The sequence below is a fragment of the Bombina bombina genome, chromosome 8 (genome assembly GCF_027579735.1).
Source record: "Bombina bombina isolate aBomBom1 chromosome 8, aBomBom1.pri, whole genome shotgun sequence".
Lineage (NCBI taxonomy): Eukaryota > Metazoa > Chordata > Amphibia > Anura > Bombinatoridae > Bombina > Bombina bombina.
The window spans coordinates 246462683-246484617 of record NC_069506.1 but is presented as its reverse complement, the minus strand read 5'-3'; the positions used below and the strand labels follow the sequence as shown (position 1 = coordinate 246484617).

Below are 21935 nucleotides of genomic sequence, written 5' to 3'. Positions count from 1 at the left end.
GGTCAAGTGAAGCAGTAAGCCGGCAGCTGTCCTATACACATGCGCTATTTCTTTAAGAAGACCTGGCAAATGTCTTCAGTGATGGTGGTGTGCATGCGTGAGATTCTGGAAGCTGCATGTGTTGGGGTGCTTGCCTGATTCATTTAAATATAACCCTTATTTGTGGGCAGTCACTACGGAAAATTAAAATTTAGAGGCTTTGTTTAGAGAAAAAAAAGGGAACTGTTTATTTATATTTCTGCAGATCTGTGTACTTGTGTGTCCAGGAAAGGGACCCAAACCTCATTTTTGCAATACGCTTGTATTAGTAGAAATGCTGTTTTAGTCAAAACTTCTTACTCTGCTAGCTTAAAGGGACATGAAACCCAATTTTTTTCTTTCATGATTTAGAAATAGCATGCATTTTTAAACTACGTTCTAATTTGCTTCTATTATCTAATTTGTTTTATTCTCCTGATAATCTTTGCTGGATAGCATATCTAGATAGGCTCAGTAGCTGCTGATTGTTTGATGCACATAGAAGCCTTGTGTGATTGGCTCACCCGTGTGCATTGCTATTTCTTCAACAAAGGATATCTAAAGAATTAAGGAAAATAAATAATAGAAGTAAATTGGAATGTTTACATTTGAAAGAAAAGTTTTGGGTTTAGTGTCCCTTTAAGGAGAATATTATATTCTCCATGTTTCTCATCTTTTAAGGAGAACATCTTCTAAGCCTTTACAAATATTTCTAACCTATTACTCTCTCTCTCTAGTCACGACAAAGGACAGGATACCGAAGAGGCAGTAGAGATACATGAAGGTAAGAACCATTTTTCTTTCTGTTACTAACAAACGTTGCTATAAGAACTTTTAGTGCTTCATACACTATATGGCTAAAGGTATGTTGATACCACTTCTAATTAAGCTCAGTTATTTTAGCCACAAACATTACTAGCAGGTGCATAAAATCCAGCACATAGCCAGAAAAACCCATAGACAGATATTGACCGTACACGTGGGGTGTACAGAAAACCTTAGTGACTTTAAACATGGCATTGTCAAAGGAAATCCCTGCCCTACTAGATCTGTCCCGGTCAACTATTAGTGCTTTTTGCTTTTATTGTGGAGTCAAATCATCTTGAAGCAACAACAGCCCAGCCACAGAGTGGTAGACACGGAACTCGCAGATTGGGGCTCGCTCAGTCTTGAAGCTGGTAGCTCATAAAAATTTCCTGTCATCTGTTGCTTCGCTCACTACAGAGTAACACATTTTCTCTGGAAGCAACATCCGCACAAGAACTGTGTGTCCGTAACTTCATGAAATGGGTTTCCATGGCTGAGCAGCTGTATAGGAGTAAAAATGTGCAATGCCAAGCCTCAGCTGGAGTAAAGAAAGTCACCACTGGACTCTGGAGCAGTGGAAACTTGTTTTATGGAAAGATGAAACATGCTTCACTATCTGGCAGTCTCATGGAAGAATCTGGATCTGGCGAATTCCTGGAGAACACTTATTACATAGTGCTTAGTGTAAACTTTGGTGGAGGAGGGATAATGGGCTAGGGCTGTTTTTCTGTATTTGGGCTATGTCCCTTAGTTCCAGTGAAGGGTCCTCTTTGTTTTTATTGTGGTTAAAAGAAAAACAACGTAAGCCAGATTACATCCAAAAAATGTAGACAGATATGAGATTATATACTATTGAATGAACACACATCAGTCAGGGGAATGCAGGTTACATAGAAACATTGCAAAGTCATTAAAAAGATAGATATTGCCTGTAAGTAACATAAGAAAACAGACCTAATTTTTTTTTAAAATAAAGTATACATAGTCAACCCCTGAAACTGATGGTTGGGATAGGATGGGTAGAGAGAGAGATGGATAGGTTGGATGGATAGGGAAACAAGTTTTACAAGAGTGAGCAAAGATGCCTGAAAATGAAATCATACTTATTGATACTTCCATGTCTTCACTCACGTTAGTGCATTCCTTTCTTTTTGTCCTTATTACTAAAAGAAAGAAAGGGGCTAAGTCTTATACCTGGCTTGGGGTGGGGGGTCGGCTAGGCTTAGGGTTTTGTCCTGAGCCCGATTTTAAAGGGGCATCTTCTGTTTTTGGTAGGTGCTTAACCCTTTAACGACCATCGTTCCCTGTACTTAGCGCAGTCGTTATCGGCTTTACTAGAGCAGCTTCGTCAACAGCTTAGGCATGCATATATAGAGTGGTCTGGCTGACCTCCGCTATTTTCGTCGCATATATTGGGGCTATGTGAAAGAGCACCGGCGTAAAGGGTACGTCTGTGATGGTATAAAATGGTTAATAGGGACATGAGCCAAGATAAGGAAATTATGGTTAATATTCTTTGTGTTCATATTCCTAAATTATGGAAAATGTTAAAGGTACAGTAAAGACAAAATTAAACTTAAATGGATTGGATAGAGCATGAAATTTTAATTAACTTTGCAATTTTAATTCTATTATCAATTTCTCCAACATAGGTGTGTCCGGTCCACGGCGTCATCCTTACTTGTGGGATATTCTCTTCCCCAACAGGAAATGGCAAAGAGCCCAGCAAAGCTGGTCACATGATCCCTCCTAGGCTCCGCCTACCCCAGTCATTCTCTTTGCCGTTGTACAGGCAACATCTCCACGGAGATGGCTTAGAGTTTTTTAGTGTTTAACTGTAGTTTTTATTATTCAATCAAGAGTTTGTTATTTTGAAATAGTGCTGGCATGTACTATTTACTCAGAAACAGAAAAGAGATGAAGATTTCTGTTTGTATGAGGAAAATGATTTTAGCAACCGTCACTAAAATCCATGGCTGTTCCACACAGGACTGTTGAGAGCAATTAACTTCAGTTGGGGGAACAGTGAGCAGTCTCTTGCTGCTTGAGGTATGACACATTCTAACAAGACGATGTAATGCTGGAAGCTGTCATTTTCCCTATGGGATCCGGTAAGCCATGTTTATTACGATCGTAAATAAGGGCTTCACAAGGGCTTATTAAGACTGTAGACTTTTTCTGGGCTAAATCGATTCATTATTAACACATATTTAGCCTTGAGGAATCATTTTATCTGGGTATTTTGATATAATAATATCGGCAGGCACTGTTTTAGACACCTTATTCTTAGGGGCTTTCCCAAAGCATAGGCAGAGCCTCATTTTCGCGCCGGTGTGGCGCACTTGTTTTTGAGAGGCATGGCATGCAGTCGCATGTGAGAGGAGCTCTGATACTTAGAAAAGGCTTTCTGAAGGCGTCATTTGGTATCGTATTCCCCTTTGGGCTTGGTTGGGTCTCAGCAAAGCAGATACCAGGGACTGTAAAGGGGTTAAAGTTCAAAACGGCTCCGGTTCCGTTATTTTAAGGGTTAAAGCTTCCAAATTTGGTGTGCAATACTTTTAAGGCTTTAAGACACTGTGGTGAAAATTTGGTGAATTTTGAACAATTCCTTCATGTTTTTTCGCAATTGCAGTAATAAAGTGTGTTCAGTTTAAAATTTAAAGTGACAGTAACGGTTTTATTTTAAAACGTTTTTTGTACTTTGTTATCAAGTTTATGCCTGTTTAACATGTCTGAACTACCAGATAGACTGTGTTCTGAATGTGGGGAAGCCAGAATTCCTATTCATTTAAATAAATGTGATTTATGTGACAATGACAATGATGCCCAAGATGATTCCTCAAGTGAGGGGAGTAAGCATGGTACTGCATCATTCCCTCCTTCGTCTACACGAGTCTTGCCCACTCAGGAGGCCCCTAGTACATCTAGCGCGCCAATACTCCTTACTATGCAACAATTAACGGCTGTAATGGATAATTCTGTCAAAAACATTTTAGCCAAAATGAACACTTATCAGCGTAAGCGCGATTGCTCTGTTTTAGATACTGAAGAGCATGACGACGCTGATAATGATATTTCTGAAGGGCCCCTAACCCAGTCTGATGGGGCCAGGGAGGTTTTGTCTGAGGGAGAAATTACTGATTCAGGGAACATTTCTCAACAAGCTGAACCTGATGTGATTGCATTTAAATTTAAGTTGGAACATCTCCGCATTCTGCTTAAGGAGGTATTATCCACTCTGGATGATTGTGACAAGTTGGTCATCCCAGAGAAACTATGTAAAATGGACAAGTTCCTAGAGGTGCCGGGGCTCCCAGAAGCTTTTCCTATACCCAAGCGGGTGGCGGACATTGTTAATAAAGAATGGGAAAGGCCCGGTATTCCTTTCGTCCCTCCCCCCATATTTAAAAAATTGTTTCCTATGGTCGACCCCAGAAAGGACTTATGGCAGACAGTCCCCAAGGTCGAGGGAGCGGTTTCCACTTTAAACAAACGCACCACTATACCCATAGAGGATAGTTGTGCTTTCAAAGATCCTATGGATAAAAAATTAGAAGGTTTGCTTAAGAAAATGTTTGTTCAGCAGGGTTACCTTCTACAACCAATTTCATGCATTGTCCCTGTCACTACAGCCGCATGTTTCTGGTTCGATGAGCTGATAAAGGCGGTCGATAGTGATTCTCCTCCTTATGAGGAGATTATGGACAGAATCAATGCTCTCAAATTGGCTAATTCTTTCACCCTAGACGCCACTTTGCAATTGGCTAGGTTAGCGGCTAAGAATTCAGGGTTTGCTATTGTGGCGCGCAGAGCGCTTTGGTTGAAATCTTGGTCGGCTGATGCGTCTTCCAAGAACAAGCTACTTAACATTCCTTTCAAGGGGAAAACGCTGTTTGGCCATGACTTGAAAGAGATTATCTCTGATATCACTGGGGGTAAGGGCCACGCCCTTCCGCAGGATCGGCCTTTCAAGGCAAAAAATAAACCTAATTTTCGTCCCTTTCGTAGAAACGGACCAACCCAAAGTGCTACGTCCTCTAAGCAAGAGGGTAATACTTCTCAAGCCAAGCCAGCTTGGAGACCAATGCAAGGCTGGAACAAGGGAAAGCAGGCCAAGAAACCTGCCACTGCTACCAAGACAGCATGAAATGTTGGCCCCCGATCCGGGACCGGATCTGGTGGGGGGCAGACTCTCTCTCTTCGCTCAGGCTTGGGCAAGAGATGTTCTGGATCCTTGGGCGCTAGAAATAGTCTCCCAAGGTTATCTTCTGGAATTCAAGGGACTTCCCCCAAGGGGGAGGTTCCACAGGTCTCAGTTGTCTTCAGACCACATAAAAAGACAGGCATTCTTACATTGTGTAGAAGACCTGTTAAAAATGGGAGTGATTCATCCTGTTCCATTAAGAGAACAAGGGATGGGGTTCTACTCCAATCTGTTCATAGTTCCCAAAAAAGAGGGAACGTTCAGACCAATCTTGGATCTCAAGATCTTAAACAAGTTTCTCAAGGTTCCATCGTTCAAGATGGAAACCATTCGAACTATTCTTCCTTCCATCCAGGAAGGTCAATTCATGACCACGGTGGATTTAAAGGATGCGTATCTACATATTCCTATCCACAAGGAACATCATCGGTTCCTAAGGTTCGCATTCCTGGACAAACATTACCAGTTCGTGGCGCTTCCTTTCGGATTAGCCACTGCTCCAAGGGTTTTCACAAAGGTACTAGGGTCCCTTCTAGCTGTGCTAAGACCAAGGGGCATTGCTGTAGTACCTTACTTGGACGACATTCTGATTCAAGCGTCGTCCCTTCCTCAAGCAAAGGCTCACACGGACATTGTCCTGGCCTTTCTCAGATCTCACGGATGGAAAGTGAACGTGGAAAAGAGTTCTCTATCTCCGTCAACAAGGGTTCCCTTCTTGGGAACAATAATAGACTCCTTAGAAATGAGGATTTTCCTGACAGAGGCCAGAAAAACAAAACTTCTAGACTCTTGTCGGATACTTCATTCCGTTCCTCTTCCTTCCATAGCTCAGTGCATGGAAGTGATCGGGTTGATGGTAGCGGCAATGGACATAGTTCCTTTTGCGCGCATTCATCTAAGACCATTACAACTGTGCATGCTCAGTCAGTGGAATGGGGACTATACAGACTTGTCTCCGAAGATACAAGTAAATCAGAGGACCAGAGACTCACTCCGTTGGTGGCTGTCCCTGGACAACCTGTCACAAGGGATGACATTCCGCAGACCAGAGTGGGTCATTGTCACAACCGACGCCAGTCTGATGGGCTGGGGCGCGGTCTGGGGATCCCTGAAAGCTCAGGGTCTTTGGTCTCGGGAAGAATCTCTTCTACCGATAAATATTCTGGAACTGAGAGCGATATTCAATGCTCTCAAGGCTTGGCCTCAGCTAGCGAGGGCCAAGTTCATACGGTTTCAATCAGACAACATGACAACTGTTGCGTACATCAACCATCAGGGGGGAACAAGGAGTTCCCTAGCGATGGAAGAAGTGACCAAAATCATTCTATGGGCGGAGTCTCACTCCTGCCACCTGTCTGCTATTCACATCCCAGGAGTGGAAAATTGGGAAGCGGATTTTCTGAGTCGTCAGACATTGCATCCGGGGGAGTGGGAACTCCATCCGGAAATCTTTGCCCAAGTCACTCAGCTGTGGGGCATTCCAGACATGGATCTGATGGCCTCTCGTCAGAACTTCAAAGTTCCTTGCTACGGGTCCAGATCCAGGGATCCCAAGGCGGCTCTAGTGGATGCACTAGTAGCACCTTGGACCTTCAAACTAGCTTATGTGTTCCCGCCGTTTCCTCTCATCCCCAGGCTGGTAGCCAGGATCAATCAGGAGAGGGCGTCGGTGATCTTGATAGCTCCTGCGTGGCCACGCAGGACTTGGTATGCAGATCTGGTGAATATGTCATCGGCTCCACCTTGGAAGCTACCTTTGAGACGAGACCTTCTTGTTCAGGGTCCGTTCGAACATCCGAATCTGGTTTCACTCCAGCTGACTGCTTGGAGATTGAACGCTTGATCTTATCAAAGCGAGGGTTCTCAGATTCTGTTATCGATACTCTTGTTCAGGCCAGAAAGCCTGTAACTAGAAAGATTTACCACAAAATTTGGAAAAAATATATCTGTTGGTGTGAATCTAAAGGATTCCCTTGGGACAAGGTTAAGATTCCTAGGATTCTATCCTTCCTTCAAGAAGGATTGGAAAAAGGATTATCTGCAAGTTCCCTGAAGGGACAGATTTCTGCCTTGTCTGTGTTACTTCACAAAAAGCTGGCAGCTGTGCCAGATGTTCAAGCCTTTGTTCAGGCTCTGGTTAGAATTAAGCCTGTTTACAAACCTTTGACTCCTCCTTGGAGTCTCAATTTGGTTCTTTCAGTTCTTCAGGGGGTTCCGTTTGAACCCTTACATTCCGTTGATATTAAGTTATTATCTTGGAAAGTTTTTTGTTTTTAGTTGCAATTTCTTCTGCTAGAAGAGTTTCAGAATTATCTGCTCTGCAGTGTTCTCCTCCTTATCTGGTGTTCCATGCAGATAAGGTGGTTTTACGTACTAAACCTGGTTTTCTTCCAAAAGTTGTTTCTAACAAAAACATTAACCAGGAGATTATCGTACCTTCTCTGTGTCCGAAACCAGTTTCAAAGAAGGAACGATTGTTGCACAATTTGGATGTTGTTCGCGCTCTAAAATTCTATTTAGATGCTACAAAGGATTTTAGACAAACATCTTCCTTGTTTGTTGTTTATTCCGGTAAAAGGAGAGGTCAAAAAGCAACTTCTACCTCTCTTTCTTTTTGGATTAAAAGCATCATCAGATTGGCTTACGAGACTGCCGGACGGCAGCCTCCCGAAAGAATCACAGCTCATTCCACTAGGGCTGTGGCTTCCACATGGGCCTTCAAGAACGAGGCTTCTGTTGATCAGATATGTAGGGCAGCGACTTGGTCTTCACTGCACACTTTTACCAAATTTTACAAGTTTGATACTTTTGCTTCTTCTGAGGCTATTTTTGGGAGAAAGGTTTTGCAAGCCGTGGTGCCTTCCATTTAGGTGACCTGATTTGCTCCCTCCCTTCATCCGTGTCCTAAAGCTTTGGTATTGGTTCCCACAAGTAAGGATGACGCCGTGGACCGGACACACCTATGTTGGAGAAAACAGAATTTATGTTTACCTGATAAATTACTTTCTCCAACGGTGTGTCCGGTCCACGGCCCGCCCTGGTTTTTTTAATCAGGTCTGATAATTTATTTTCTTAACTACAGTCACCACGGTACCATATGGTTTCTCCTATGCAAATATTCCTCCTTAACGTCGGTCGAATGACTGGGGTAGGCGGAGCCTAGGAGGGATCATGTGACCAGCTTTGCTGGGCTCTTTGCCATTTCCTGTTGGGGAAGAGAATATCCCACAAGTAAGGATGACGCCGTGGACCGGACACACCGTTGGAGAAAGTAATTTATCAGGTAAACATAAATTCTGTTTTTGCTTAGTCCTTTTTCTCTCCTTTGTAAAGAGTAATCCTAGGCGAGCTCAGGAGCATGCACGTGTCTTAAGCCATATGTCAGCAGTGTTTGCAGCGTTGTTTCTTTCATGTAATTGGCAAGAGTCCATGAGCTAGTGACGTATGGGCTATACAATCCTACCAAGAGGAGCAAAGTTTCCCAAACCTCAAAATGCCTATAAATACACCCCTCACCACACCCACAATTCAGTTTTACAAACTTTGCCTCCTATGGAGGTGGTGAAGTAAGTTTGTGCTTAGATTCTATGTTGATATGAGTTTCACAGCATTTTGAAGCCCAATTCCTCTGAGTACAGCGAATGTCAGAGGGTTTTGAAGGGAGTATAACCTATTGAATACAATGGTTTTCCTCACGGGAGATCTATTTCATACGTTCTCTGTTATTGGTCGTTTTCATTACTTAAGACACTCTCAGCTATGGTTTGGCACTTTATGAATTATTATAAAGTTATAAATATATGTATTTTACTTATATTTGCCATGAGTCAGGTTTATGTATATTTCCTTTTGCAGACTGTCAGTTTCATATTTGGGAAAAGCATATTTAGGAAAATATTTTTTCTTACCTGGGGTATAGTCTTTTTTTCTCTTGTAAAATGTATCGAGTCCACGGATTCATCCATACTTGTGGGATATTCTCCTTCCCTACAGGAAGTGGCAGAGAGAGCACCCACAGCAGAGCTGTCTATATAGCTCCTCCCTTAGCTCCACCCCCAGTCATTCTCTCTGCCTGCTTAACTGCTAGGAAGGGCAAAGTGAGTGTGGTGACAAAAATGTTAGTTTTTATTTTCTCAAGCAAAAGTTTATTTTAAATGGTACCGGTGTGTACTATTTACTCTCTGGCAGAAAAGGGATGAAGATTTCTGCAAGGAGGATGATGATCTTAGCATTTTGTAACTAAGATCCACTGCTGTTCTCACAAGGGCTGAAGAGTACAGGAAAACTTCAGTTGGGAACAGTTTGCAGGCTAAACTGCATTAAGGTATGTTCAGCCTATTTTTTTTCTAGACAGACTTATTTCTAGAAAAGGCTGGCAATAACCCCATGAGGGAAAGGTAAGCTGTATTCAGTAAAAGAGGAATCCAAGCTTGCATAAAGGGCTCATAGTTACTGGTGACACTAATAGGAAAAAACGTTTTGGTTTAGTTACAAATAAAACGTTTTTTGAGGGGCTTTAAGGGGTCTTTGTGGCTTGTTTTAGGGTTATTAACCCACATGGCTAGTTTAAGAAACACTCTTTGGTGTTTTTTAGGCCCCATAACTTCGAGTGAGGTGGGAGGGGCCTATTTTTAGTTGCACAGTTTATTTACCTCAGAAGCATCCAGCTACTTCTCCATAGATTCCTGCTGTACTTGAGGGCTGTGAAGAGTTTTTTTCCCCCACAAATCGTTCCTAAAGGGCAGGTAGGCGCCACAGCAGAGCTGTGACAAGGTGCTGAACGTTATTTTACCGGTTTTGAAGTTTTTTCAATCCGGTTTTTACATTAAGGGGTTAATTGTTTATTTGCATAGTTGTGCAAAGTTACTAAGCCTTTATGATGCTACTGTAAAAATTTTGTTGTGTTTACTGCTTTTTTTACACTGTTTTGCAGAGTTTGTGCAGCTTTTTTTCTCTTAAAGGCACAGTACCGTTTTTGTTTAAAGTGTTATTTACTTTGATTAAAGTGTTTTCCAAGCTTGCTTGTTACATTACTAGCCTGTTTAACATGTCTGAGGGTCTGCTAAAGAGAATTTTTGTTCATCAAGGTTTTCTTCTCCAACCTATTACATGCATTGTTCCTGTAACTACTGCAGCTGCTTTCTGGTTTGAGGCTCTCCAGGTGGAGACTCCATTAGAGGATATTATGGATAGAATTAAGGCCCTTAAGTTGGCTAATTCTTTCATTACAGATGCCGCTTTCCAAATGGCTAAATTAGCGGCAAAGAATTCAGGTTTTGCCATTTTAGCACGCAGACTCGGGAGGAATCTCTCCTCCCGATAAACATTCTAGTACTGAGAGCGATATTCAATGCGCTTCAGGCATGGCCACAGCTTGCTGCGGCCAAATTCATCAGATTTCAGTCGGACAACATCACGACTGTAGCCTATATCTATCATCAAGGAGGAACACGGAGTTCTCTAGCGATGATGGAGGTAACCAAAATTATCTGATGGGCGGAGTATCACTCTTGCCATCTCTAAGGAATCCATATCCCAGGGGTAGAGAACTGGGAGGCGGATTTCCTAAGTCATCAGACTTTTCATCCGGGGGAGTGGGAGCTCCATCCGGAGGTATTTGCCCAGCTGACTCGGCTATGGGGCACACCAGAATTGGATCTGATGGCGTCCCGACAGAACGCCAAACTTCTGCGTTATCAAACTTCTGGATCCCCAGGCGGTACTGATAGATGCTCTAGCAGTGCCCTGGTCCTTCAATCTGGCTTATGTATTTCCACCGTTTCCTCTCCTCCCACGGTTGCCAGAATCAAGCAGGAGAAAGCTTTGGTGATTCTGATAGCGCCTGCGTGGCCACACAGGACTTGGTATGCAGATCTGGTGGACATGTCATCTGTTCCACCGTGGACTCTGCCAATAAGGCAGGACCTTCTAATCCAAGGTCCGTTCAAGCATCCAAATCTAATTTCTCTGCGTCTGACTGCTTGGAGATTGAATGCCTGATTCTATCAAAGTGTGGTTTCTCTGAGTCGGTCATTGATACCCTGATTCAGGCTAGAAATCCTGTCGCCAGGAAAATCTATCATAAGATTTGGCGCAAATATCTTTGTTGGTGTGAATCCAAGGGTTACTCATGGAGTAAGATTAGGATTCCTAGAATTTTGTCTTTTCTCCAAGAAGAATTGGAGAAGGGCTTATCAGCTAGTTCCTTAAAGGGACAAATATCTGCTTTGTCTATTCTTTTACACAAAGGTCTGGCAGATGTCCCAGACGTTCAAGCGTTTAGTCAGGCCTTGGTCAGGATCAAGCCTGTATTTAAACCTGTTTCTCCGCCATGGAGCCTAAACTTGGTTCTTAAAGTTCTACAAGGGGTTCCGTTTGAACCTATGCATTCCATAGATATTAAGCTTCTATCTTGGAAAGTTTTGTTTTTAGTAGCTATCTCTTCGGCTCGAAGAGTTTGAGTTATCTGCTTTACAGTGTGACTCGCCTTATCTTATTTTCCATGCAGATAAGGTGGTTTTACGTACCAAACCTGGATTCCTTCATAAGGTTGTTTCTAATAGGAATATCAATCGGGAAATTGTTGTTCCTTCACTGTGTCCTAATCCTTCAAAGAAGGAACGTCTGTTGCACAATCTTGATGTGGTTCGTGCTTTAAAGTTCTACTTACAAGCAACCAAAGATTTCCGTCAAACATCTTCATTGTTTGTTGTCTATTCTGGTAAGCGGAGAGGTCAAAAGGCTACGGCTACCTCTTTCTTTTTGGCTGCAAAGCATCATCCGTATGGCTTATGAGACCGCTGGCCAGCAGCCTCCTGAAAGAATTACTGCTCATTCTACTAGAGCAGTGGCTTCCACATGGGCTTTTAAAAATGAGGCTTCTGTTGAACAGATTTGTAAGGCGGCAACTTGGTCTTCGCTTCATACTTTTTCCAAATTTTACAAATTCGATTCTTTTGCTTCTTCGGAGGCTATTTTTGGGAAAAAGGCTCTACAAGCAGTGGTGCCTTCCGTTTAAGGAACCTGTCTTGTCCCTCCCTTCATCCGTGTCCTAAAGCTTTGGTATTGGTATCCCACAAGTATGGATGAATCCGTGGACTCTATACATCTTACAAGAGAAAAGAGAATTTATGCTTATCTGATAATTTTTTTTCTCTTGTGATGTATCGAGTCCACAGCCCTCCCTGTCTATTTAAGACAGGTAGTATATTTTTGTTTAAAAACTTCAGTCACCACTGCACCCTATAGTTTCTCCTTTTTCTTCCTAGCCTTCTGTCGAATGACTGGGGGTGGAGCTAAGGGAGGAGCTATATAGACAGCTCTGCTGTGGGTGCTCTCTCTGCCACTTCCTGTAGGGAAGGAGAATATCCCACAAGTATGGATTAATCCGTGGACTCGATACATCACAAGAGAGAGAAATTTATCAGGTAAGCATAAATTCTGTTTTTTTTTTTTTCTATTGACTGGTTTCTCATTCAATTTTGCGGGCAAAATTAGGCTCGCGAGGGCGCAAAATCCCAAAGTTTATTGCATAATTTTTGGCGCAAAGTTACGTCCGATGATGCAAATTCGTCATTTCCGGCATCTTAGTTGACGCTGAGTTCTTTGCTCAAGGTTGCGTCGTCAATGACGCAAGTGTGTCATTTCCGGATGTTAGCGCCAAAAATTTTTCAGTCACATTGTGCATCATACTTGGTGCCAAATAATTTCATTATTTAAAACCCCATTCCTATGTGCCTCTTGCTTTTTTCTATGTTAGGTGGCTATGCTGTTTGCATTTTTTTTGCCATTCCTGAAACTGCCATATAAGGAAATTGATAATTTTGCTTTATATGTTGTTTTTTCTCTTACATTTGCAAGATGGCTCAATCTGATCCTGTCTCAGAAACCACTGTTGGAACCCTGCTGCCTGATAACCGTTCTACCAAAGCTAAGTGCATTTGTTGTAAATTTGTGGAGATTCTATCTCCAGCTGTGGTATGTAATCATTGTCATGATAAGCTTTTACATGCAGAGAATGTGTCATCAGTAATAGTACTATGCCTGTTGTTCCTTCAACATCTAATGTACAAGATATACCTGTAAATTTAAGATTTTATTGCTGATGCGATTCAGAAGGCTTTGTCTGCCATCCCGCCTTCTAATAAACGTAAAAGGTCTTTTAAAACTTCTCATAAAATTGATATTTCAAATGACCGACAACATACTGAATTATCCTCTTCTGACGAGGATCTATCTGATTTAGAAGATTCTTCTTCAGATATTGACACTGACAAATCTACTTATTTATTTAAAATGGAGTATATCCATTCCTTGTTGAAAGAAGTGTTGATTACATTGGATATTGAGGAAACTAGTCCTCTTGATATTAAAACTAGTAAACGTTTAAATTCTGTTTATAAAACCCCTGTGGTTACTCCAGAGGTTTTTCCTGTTCCTGAAGCTTTTTCTGATATGATTTCTAAGGAATGGACTAGGCCTGGTACTTCTTTTATTCCTTCTTCAAGGTTTAGAAAATCGTATCCTTTGCCAGCAGTTAGATTGGAGTTTTGGGAAAAGATCCCCAAAGTTGATGGGGCTATTTCTACTCTTGCTAAACGTACTACTATTCCTACGGAAGATAGTACTTCTTTTAAAGATCCTTTAGATAGGGAACTTGAATCTTATCAAAGGAAAGCTTATTTATATTCTGGTCATCTCCTCAGGCCTGCCATTTCTATGAGTGATGTTGCAGCTGCATCAACTTTTTGGTTGGAAAGTTTAGTGCAACAGGAAACGGATCCTGATTTGTCTAGCTTGTTCGCTTGCTTCAACATGCTAGTCATTTTATTTGTGATGCCATTTTTGATATCATCAAAATTGATGTTAAATCTATGTCTTTAGCTATTTTAGCTAGAAGAGCTTTGTGGCTTAAATATTGGAATGCTGACATAGTATCTAAGTCTAGATCACTAACTCTTTCTTTCCAAGGTAATAAGTTATTTGGTTCTCAGCTGGATTTGATTATGTCAACTGTCACTGGGGGGGAAGGGAGTTTTTTTGCCTCAGGATAAAAAAAAAAAGGGTAAATGTAAAGCTTCTAACCGCTTTTGTTCCTTTCGACAAAATAAGGAATAGAAACCTAATCCTTCTTCAAAAGAATCTGGTTCCAATTGGAAACCTTCAAGTTGGAATAAATCCAAACCATTTAAGAAATCAAAGCCAGCCCCCAAGTCTGCATGAAACTGCAGCCCTAATTCCAGCTCAGCTGGTAGGGGGCAGATTGAGATTCTTCCAAAACATCTGGGCAAATTCTGTCCAAAATCATTGGATTCAGAGTATTGTCTCTCAAGGGTACCGAATAGAATTCAGAGTAAGACCTCCTGTGAGAAGGTATTTTCTCTCACGCATCCCAGTAAATCCAGTAAAGGCTCAAGTTTTTCTGAAGTTTGTTTCAGACTTGGAGCTTTCAGTGGTGATCATACCAGTTCCGTTTCAGGAACAGGGTCTGGGGTTTTATTCAAATCTATTCATTGTCCCAAAGAAAGAAAATTCATTCAGGCCAGTTCTGGATCTGAAAATTTTGAATCGTTATGTAAGAGTGCCAACTTTCAAAATGGTGACTATAAGGACTATTCTTCCTTTTGTTCTGCAAGGGCATTATATGTCCACAATAGACTTACAGGATGCTTATCTTCATATTCCGATTCATCCAGACAATTATCAGTTTCTGAGATTCTCTTTTCTAGACAAGCATTACCAATTTGTCGCTCTTCCGTTTGGCCTAGCGACAGCTCCAAGAATCTTCTCGAAAGTTCTCGGTGCACTACTCTCTGTAATCAGAGAAAGGGGTATTGCGATATTTCCTTATTTGGACGATATCTTAGTACTAGCTCAGTCTTTACATTCTGCAGAATCTCACACAAATCAACTAGTGTTTCTTCAGAGACATGGTGGGGGGATCAATTTACCTAAAAGTTCTTTGATTCCTCAGACAAGGGTCACCATTTTAGGTTTCCGGATAGATTCCGTGTCCATGTCTCTGTCTCTAACAGACAAGAGATGTTTAAAATTGGTTTCAGCTTGTAGGAACCTTCAGTCTCAGTCATTCTCTTCAGTGGCTATGTGCATGGAAGTTTTAAGTCTCATGACTGCAGCATCGGACGCGATCCCCTTTGCTCGTTTTAATATGAGACCTTTCCAGCTTTGTCTGCTGAATCAATGGTGCAGGTATTATACAAAGATATTACAATTAATATCCTTAAATCCCAAGGTTCGACTCTCTCTGACTTAGTGGTTAGATTTCCATCGTATAATTCAAGGGGCCTCTTTTGTTCGTCCAACCTGGACTGTGATCACAACAGATGCAAGTCTTTCAGGTTGGGGAGCTGTCTGAAGATCTCTGACAGCCCAAGGGGTTTGGAAACCTCAAGAGACGAGGTTACCAATCAATATTTTAGAACTCCGTGCTATCTTCAGGGCTCTTCAGGTGTGGCCTCTATTTGTTTCCAGGCAGACAATATCACAACTGTGGCATATGTCAATCATCAGGGTGGTACTCGCAGTCCTCAAGCTATGAAAGAAGTATCTCGGATACTTGCTTGGGCGGAATCCAGCTCCTGTCTAATTTCTCTGGTTCATATCCCAGGTATAGACAATTGGGAAGCGGATTATCTCAGCCGTCAGACTTTACATCTGGGGGAGTGGTCGCTCCATCCAGATGTGTTTTCTCAGATTTTTCAGATGTGGGGGTCTTCCAGAAATAGATCTGATGGCTTCCCATCTAAACAAGAAACTTCCCAGGTACCTGTCCAAACCAGGGATCCTCATGCGGAAGCAGTGGGTGCGTTAGCAGTTCCTTGGTGTTACCAACCTGCTTATACCTTCCCGCCTCTAGTTCTTCTTCCAAAAGTGATTTAAAAAATCATCATAGAACAATAGTTTGTGTTGCTGGTAGCTCCAGCATGGCCTCACAGGTTTTGGTATGCGGATCTTGTTCGGATGTCCAGCTGCCATTCTTGGCCACTTCCATTAAGGTTAGACCTTCTGTCTCAAGGTCCGATTTTCCATCAGGATCTCAAATCATTAAATTTGAAGGTATGGAAATTCAACACCTAGTGCTTAGTCATAGAGGTTTCTCTGACTCAGTGATTAATAAACAGGCTCGTAAATCTGTTTCTAGGAAGATTTATTATCGAGCTTGGAAGACTTATATTTCATGGTGTTCTTCTCATAAATTCTCCTGGCATTCTTTTAGAATTCCTAGTATTTTGCAGTTTCTTCAGGATGGTTTGGATAAAGGTTTGTCTGCAATTTCCTTAAAGGGACAAATCTCTGCTCTTTCTGTTTTATTTCATTGAAAGATTGCTAAGCTTCCTGATATTCACTATTTTGTACAGGCTTTGTTCTGTATCAAGCCTGTCATTAAATCAATCTCTAAGGCCTAACAGGCTCCTCCTTTTGAGCCTATGCATTCTTTGGACATTAAACTACTCTCTTGGAAAGTGTTGTTTCTTTTGGCCATCTCTTCTTCTAGAAGAGTTTCTGAATTATCTGCTCTTTCTTGTGAGTCTCCTTTTCTGATTTTTCCATCAGGATAAGGCAGTTTTGCAGACTTCATTTAAATTCTTACCTAAAGTTGTGAATTCTAACAACATTAATAGAGAATTTGTTGTCCCTTGCTACTAAAAAATTCAGGAAGACTTCTAGTCTATTTGTTATCTTTTCTGGTTCTAGGAAAGGTCAGAAGGCTTCTGCCATTTCCTTGGCATCTTGTTTAAAGCTTTTGATTCTTCAGGCTTATTTGGAGTCGGGTCAGACCCCGCCTCAGAGAATTGCAGCTCATTCTACTAGATCAGTCTCCACATTGTGGGCTTTTTGGAATGAAGCTTCAGTTGATCAGATTTGCAAAGCAGCAAATTGGTCTAATTTGCATACATTTACAAAATTCTACCGTTCTGATGTATTTGCTTCTTCGGAAGCAGTTTTTGGTAGAAAAGTTCTCCAGGCAGCTGTTACAGTTTGATTCCTCTGCTTTTTTTTTGTAAGTTTTTTTTTTTTTTTTTTTTTTTTTCCATTTATAAGAAACTTTTTTTGGTTGTGGATTTAATTTTCTCCACGGAAAATGGCTGTTATTATTTTATCCCTCCCTCTCTAGTGACTCTTGTGTGGGGTTACATATCTTGGGTATTTCTATCCCATACGTCACTAGCTCATGGACTCTTGCCAATTACATGAAAGAAAACATAATTTATGTAAGAACTTACCTGATAAATTAATTTCTTTCATATTGGCAAGAGTCCATGAGACCCACCCTTTTTGTGGTGGTTATGATATTTTTGTATAAAGCGCAATTATTTCCAAATTACTTTGTTAATGCTTTTTACTCCTTTCTTTTTCACCCCACTACTTGGCTATTCGTTAAACTGAATTGTGGGTGTGGTGAGGGGTGTATTTATAGGCATTTTGAGGTTTGGGAAACTTTGCCCCTCCTGGTAGGATTGTATATCCCATACGTCACTAGCTCATGGACTCTTGCTAATAGGAAAGAAATGAATTTATCAGGTAAGTTCTTACATAAATTATGTTTTTTAGCAATCTTATACATAGTTTCAAACACTGCTGCCATAGACTGCTGTTAACATAAGTACCCCCCCCTAAGCTTTTATCAGCCTACCTAGGTTTAGTTTTCAACAAAGGATACCAAAGGAGCAAAGCAAATTTGGTAATAAAAGTTCATTGGAAAGTTGTTTAAAATTGCATGCTCCATCTGACACACACACACACACACATATATATATATATATATATATACATGCACACGCACATATACATACATACATACATACATATATACATACACACACGCACATATACATACACACATGCACATATACATACATATATACATACACACACACACACACACATATACATACATATATATTTATATATACATAAACACACATATATACATACACACGCACACATACATATATACACACACACCTATAAAGTATGTACTGCAGAAAAAGGGATAAAACATGTAAATGCTAAAAGCACATAAACCCACATATATATATATATATATATATATATATATATATATATATATATATATATACACATACATACACACACACACACATATGCACCACACACACACACACACACACGCGAAAGATAGATTGAATGTTTGTAGAAAATGTGGTGGTTTTGTGTATTAATCTACACATGTATATCTTTAATACTTGGGTATAATACTTGTCTCTACAGGAGATGAGACAAGTGCTGATGAACAGACTGCTGTAGCCATTGCCACTGTCCAACAAGCGGCGTTTTCAGACCACAATATCCAGTATCAGTTCCGCACAGAGAACAATGGAGGACAGGTACATCATTTCAAATCTACAATAATATGTATGCATGCAGATAGGATTTTTTTTGTTTGTGCAGTGAGGAATAATAATGCAATTTATATGCTGTATGGAAATTCAAGCCCTCCTAGCTTGGATGGGAAACCAGATGGTTGTTTAATAACAATAACTGTATAATTGCTTACCCATTAATATGTTTCCAATGACTTGTTGTACCAGCAGCAGAATATAAAAATGTATGAGAGTGTGTTCCTTTGAGGTTATTTCTCTGTGAAGTAGCTTTTACAGCTATATAATAATAATAATAATAAAAAAAAATACAACCCAATCAAATGGGTTGAGCTTGTAGGGAGAATAGACCTCATTATGTTCTGTCTTCCTTATCTTATTACAGTTTACTACCAAACCAATACATGTATAGAACAATAGACAACAAACCTTTTAGTTACCCCCCCCCCATGGGGAATATGATTTCATGTAAACCTTTTAGTGTTTCTATAATCATTTTCATTATAGGTGGGGAAACAACAAAATCGGCTGTTTCAAATGACAATAAACTTTAAGGAGCTGTTTGTAAACAATTAAATACACTCCAGCAGGTAAAATAGATAATTGGGAACACATTAAAGGAGTGAAATATGTCAATACACTGTCCCTTTTAATATTTCTTATTTCTTTCTACTTTATACGTGGGATGTGCCTCAGTTGCAGAAGATCGTATGGGCATGCTAAGTAGGCCATACAAGTCTGGTGGTTGACTGTACTGGTGCACCTTTTTGTGTTGCTTTATCTTACAGAGATTGAAGATTAGCTTGGAGTCTGATGTGGCGATATCTATATCAACCCAATCCCTTGAGACTTTTATTAAGTCAAATAGTTTGAGTGCACAGCTTTTATTGGGCCTATATCACTAGGGCCTGATAATTTTGCATTCTCTTTATTATTCCAAAATAGACAGACATTGTTTTGTAATTGTGAAAAACAAGAAGCTTATAAAATTATAGAAAATGGATTCCATTAACTTTTCTTTCATGTAATTAGCAAGAGTCCATGAGCTAGTGACGTATGGGATATACATTCCTATCAGGAGGGGCAAAGTTTCCCAAACCTCAAAATGCCTATAAATACACCCCTCACCACACCCACAATTCAGTTTTACAAACTTTGCCTCCGATGGAGGTGGTGAAGTAAGTTTGTGCTAGATTCTACGTTGATATGCGCTCCGCAGCAAGTTGGAGCCCGGTTTTCCTCTCAGCGTGCAGTGAATGTCAGAGGGATGTGAGGAGAGTATTGCCTATTTGAATGCAGTGATCTCCTTCTACGGGGTCTATTTCATAGGTTCTCTGTTATCGGTCGTAGAGATTCATCTCTTACCTCCCTTTTCAGATCGACGATATACTCTTATATATATATACCATTACCTCTGCTGATTCTCGTTTCAGTACTGGTTTGGCTTTCTACAAACATGTAGATGAGTGTCCTGGGGTAAGTAAATCTTATTTTCTGTGACACTCTAAGCTATGGTTGGGCACTTTGTTTATAAAGTTCTAAATATATGTATTCAAACATTTATTTGCCTTGACTCAGAATGTTCAACTTTCCTTATTTTTCAGACAGTCAGTTTCATATTTGGGATAATGCATTTGAATTAATCATTTTTTCTTACCTTCAAAAATTTGACTCTTTTTTTCCTGTGGGCTGTTAGGCTCGCGGGGGCTGAAAATGCTTCATTTTATTGCGTCATTCTTGGCGCTGACTTTTTTGGCGCAAAAATTCTTTTCAGTTTCCGGCGTCATACGTGTCGCCGGAAGTTGCGTCATTTTTTGACGTTATTTTGCGCCAAAAATGTCGGCATTCCGGATGTGGCGTCATTTTTGGCGCCAAAAGCATTTAGGCGCCAAATAATGTGGGCGTCTTATTTGGCGCTAAAAAATAAGGGCGTCGCTTTTGTCTCCACATTATTTAAGTCTTATTTTTTCATTGCTTCTGGTTGCTAGAAGCTTATTCACTGGCATTTTTTCCCATTCCTGAAACTGTCATTTAAGGAATTTGATCAATTTTGCTTTATATGTTGTTTTTTCTCTTACATATTGCAAGATGTCTCACGTTGCATCTGAGTCAGAAGATACTACAGGAAAATCGCTGTCTAGTGCTGGAGCTACCAAGCTAAGTGTATCTGCTATAATTTTTGGTATCTGTTTCTCCAGCTGTTGTTTGTATTGCATGTCATGACAAACTTATTAATGCAGATAAAATTTCCTTTAGTACTGTTACATTACCTGTTGCTGTTCCGTCAACATCTAATTTTCAGAGTGTTCCTGATAAACATAAGAGATTTTATTTTTTAAATCCATTAAGAAGGCTATGTCTGTTATTTCTCCTTCTAGTTTACATAAAAGTCTTTTAAAACTTCTCTTTTTTCAGATGAATTTTTAAATGAACATCATCATTCTGATACTGATAATGGTTCTTCTGGTTCAGAGGTTTCTGTCTCAGAGGTTGATGCTGATAAATCTTTGTATTTGTTCAAGATGGAATTTATTCATTCTTTATTTAAAGAAGTATTAATTGCATTAGAAATAGAGGATTCTGGTCCTCTTGATACTAAATCTAAACGTTTAAATAAGGTTTTTAAATCTCCTGTAGTTATTCCAGAAGTGTTTAATCTCCCTGATGCTATTTCTGAAGTAATTTCCAGGGAATGGAATAATTTGGGTAATTCTTTTACTCCTTCTAAACGTTTAAGCAATTATATCCTGTGCCATCTGACAGATTAGAGTTTTTTTGGGACAAAATCCCTAAGGTTATGGGGCTGTCTCTACTCCTGCTAAATGTGCTACTATTCCTACGGTAGATAGTAATTCATTTTAAGGATCCTTTAGATAGGAAAATTGAATCCTTTCTAAGAAAAGCTTACTTATGTTCAGGTAATCTTCTTAGACCTGCTATATTTTTAGCGGATGTTGCTGCAGCTTCAACTTTTTGGTTAGAAGCTTTAGCGCAACAAGTAACAGATCATAATTTTATAGCATTATTATTATTCTATAACATGCTAATAATTTTATTGGTGATACCATCTATTTTATCTAGAAAAGCTTTATGAATTAAACTTGGAATGCTGTTATGTCTTCTAAGTCAACTTTGCTTTCCTTTTCTTTCCAGGGTAATAAATTATTATTTCAACTGTTTCTGGAAGGAAGGGAACTTTTTTACCAAAGGATAAAAAATCTAAGGTAAATTTAGGTCTAATAATCATTTTTCGTTCCTTTCCTCACAATAAGGAACAAAAGCCTGATCCTTCATCCTCAGGAGCGGTATCAGTTTGGAAACTATTTCCAGTTTGGAATATATCCAAGCCTTATAGAAAACCTATAGCCAGCTCCTAAGTACCCATGAAGGTGCGGACCTTATTCCAGCTCAGCTGGTATGGGGCAGATTACGTTTTCTTCAAAGAAATTTTGATCAATTCCGTTCTCAATTTCTGGTTTTAGAACATTGTTTCAGAAAGGTACAGCATTGGCTTCAGTTAAGGCCTCCTGCTAAGAGATTTT

At 40.2% G+C, this 21935-nt stretch overlaps 1 protein-coding gene across 2 annotated transcripts in view; it reads left to right on the top strand.

The window, feature by feature from the left end:
- The window catches only part of LOC128639087 (upstream stimulatory factor 2), a 279033-nt gene that overhangs the window by 17656 nt on the left and 239442 nt on the right, over window positions 1-21935 (top strand). For both annotated transcript variants that reach the window (XM_053691237.1, XM_053691236.1), the window contains exons 2-3: window positions 756-802; window positions 18284-18399. In XM_053691237.1, coding sequence (XP_053547212.1) covers window positions 756-802; window positions 18284-18399 — 163 coding nt within the window. The remainder of the gene's footprint in view (window positions 1-755; window positions 803-18283; window positions 18400-21935) is intronic.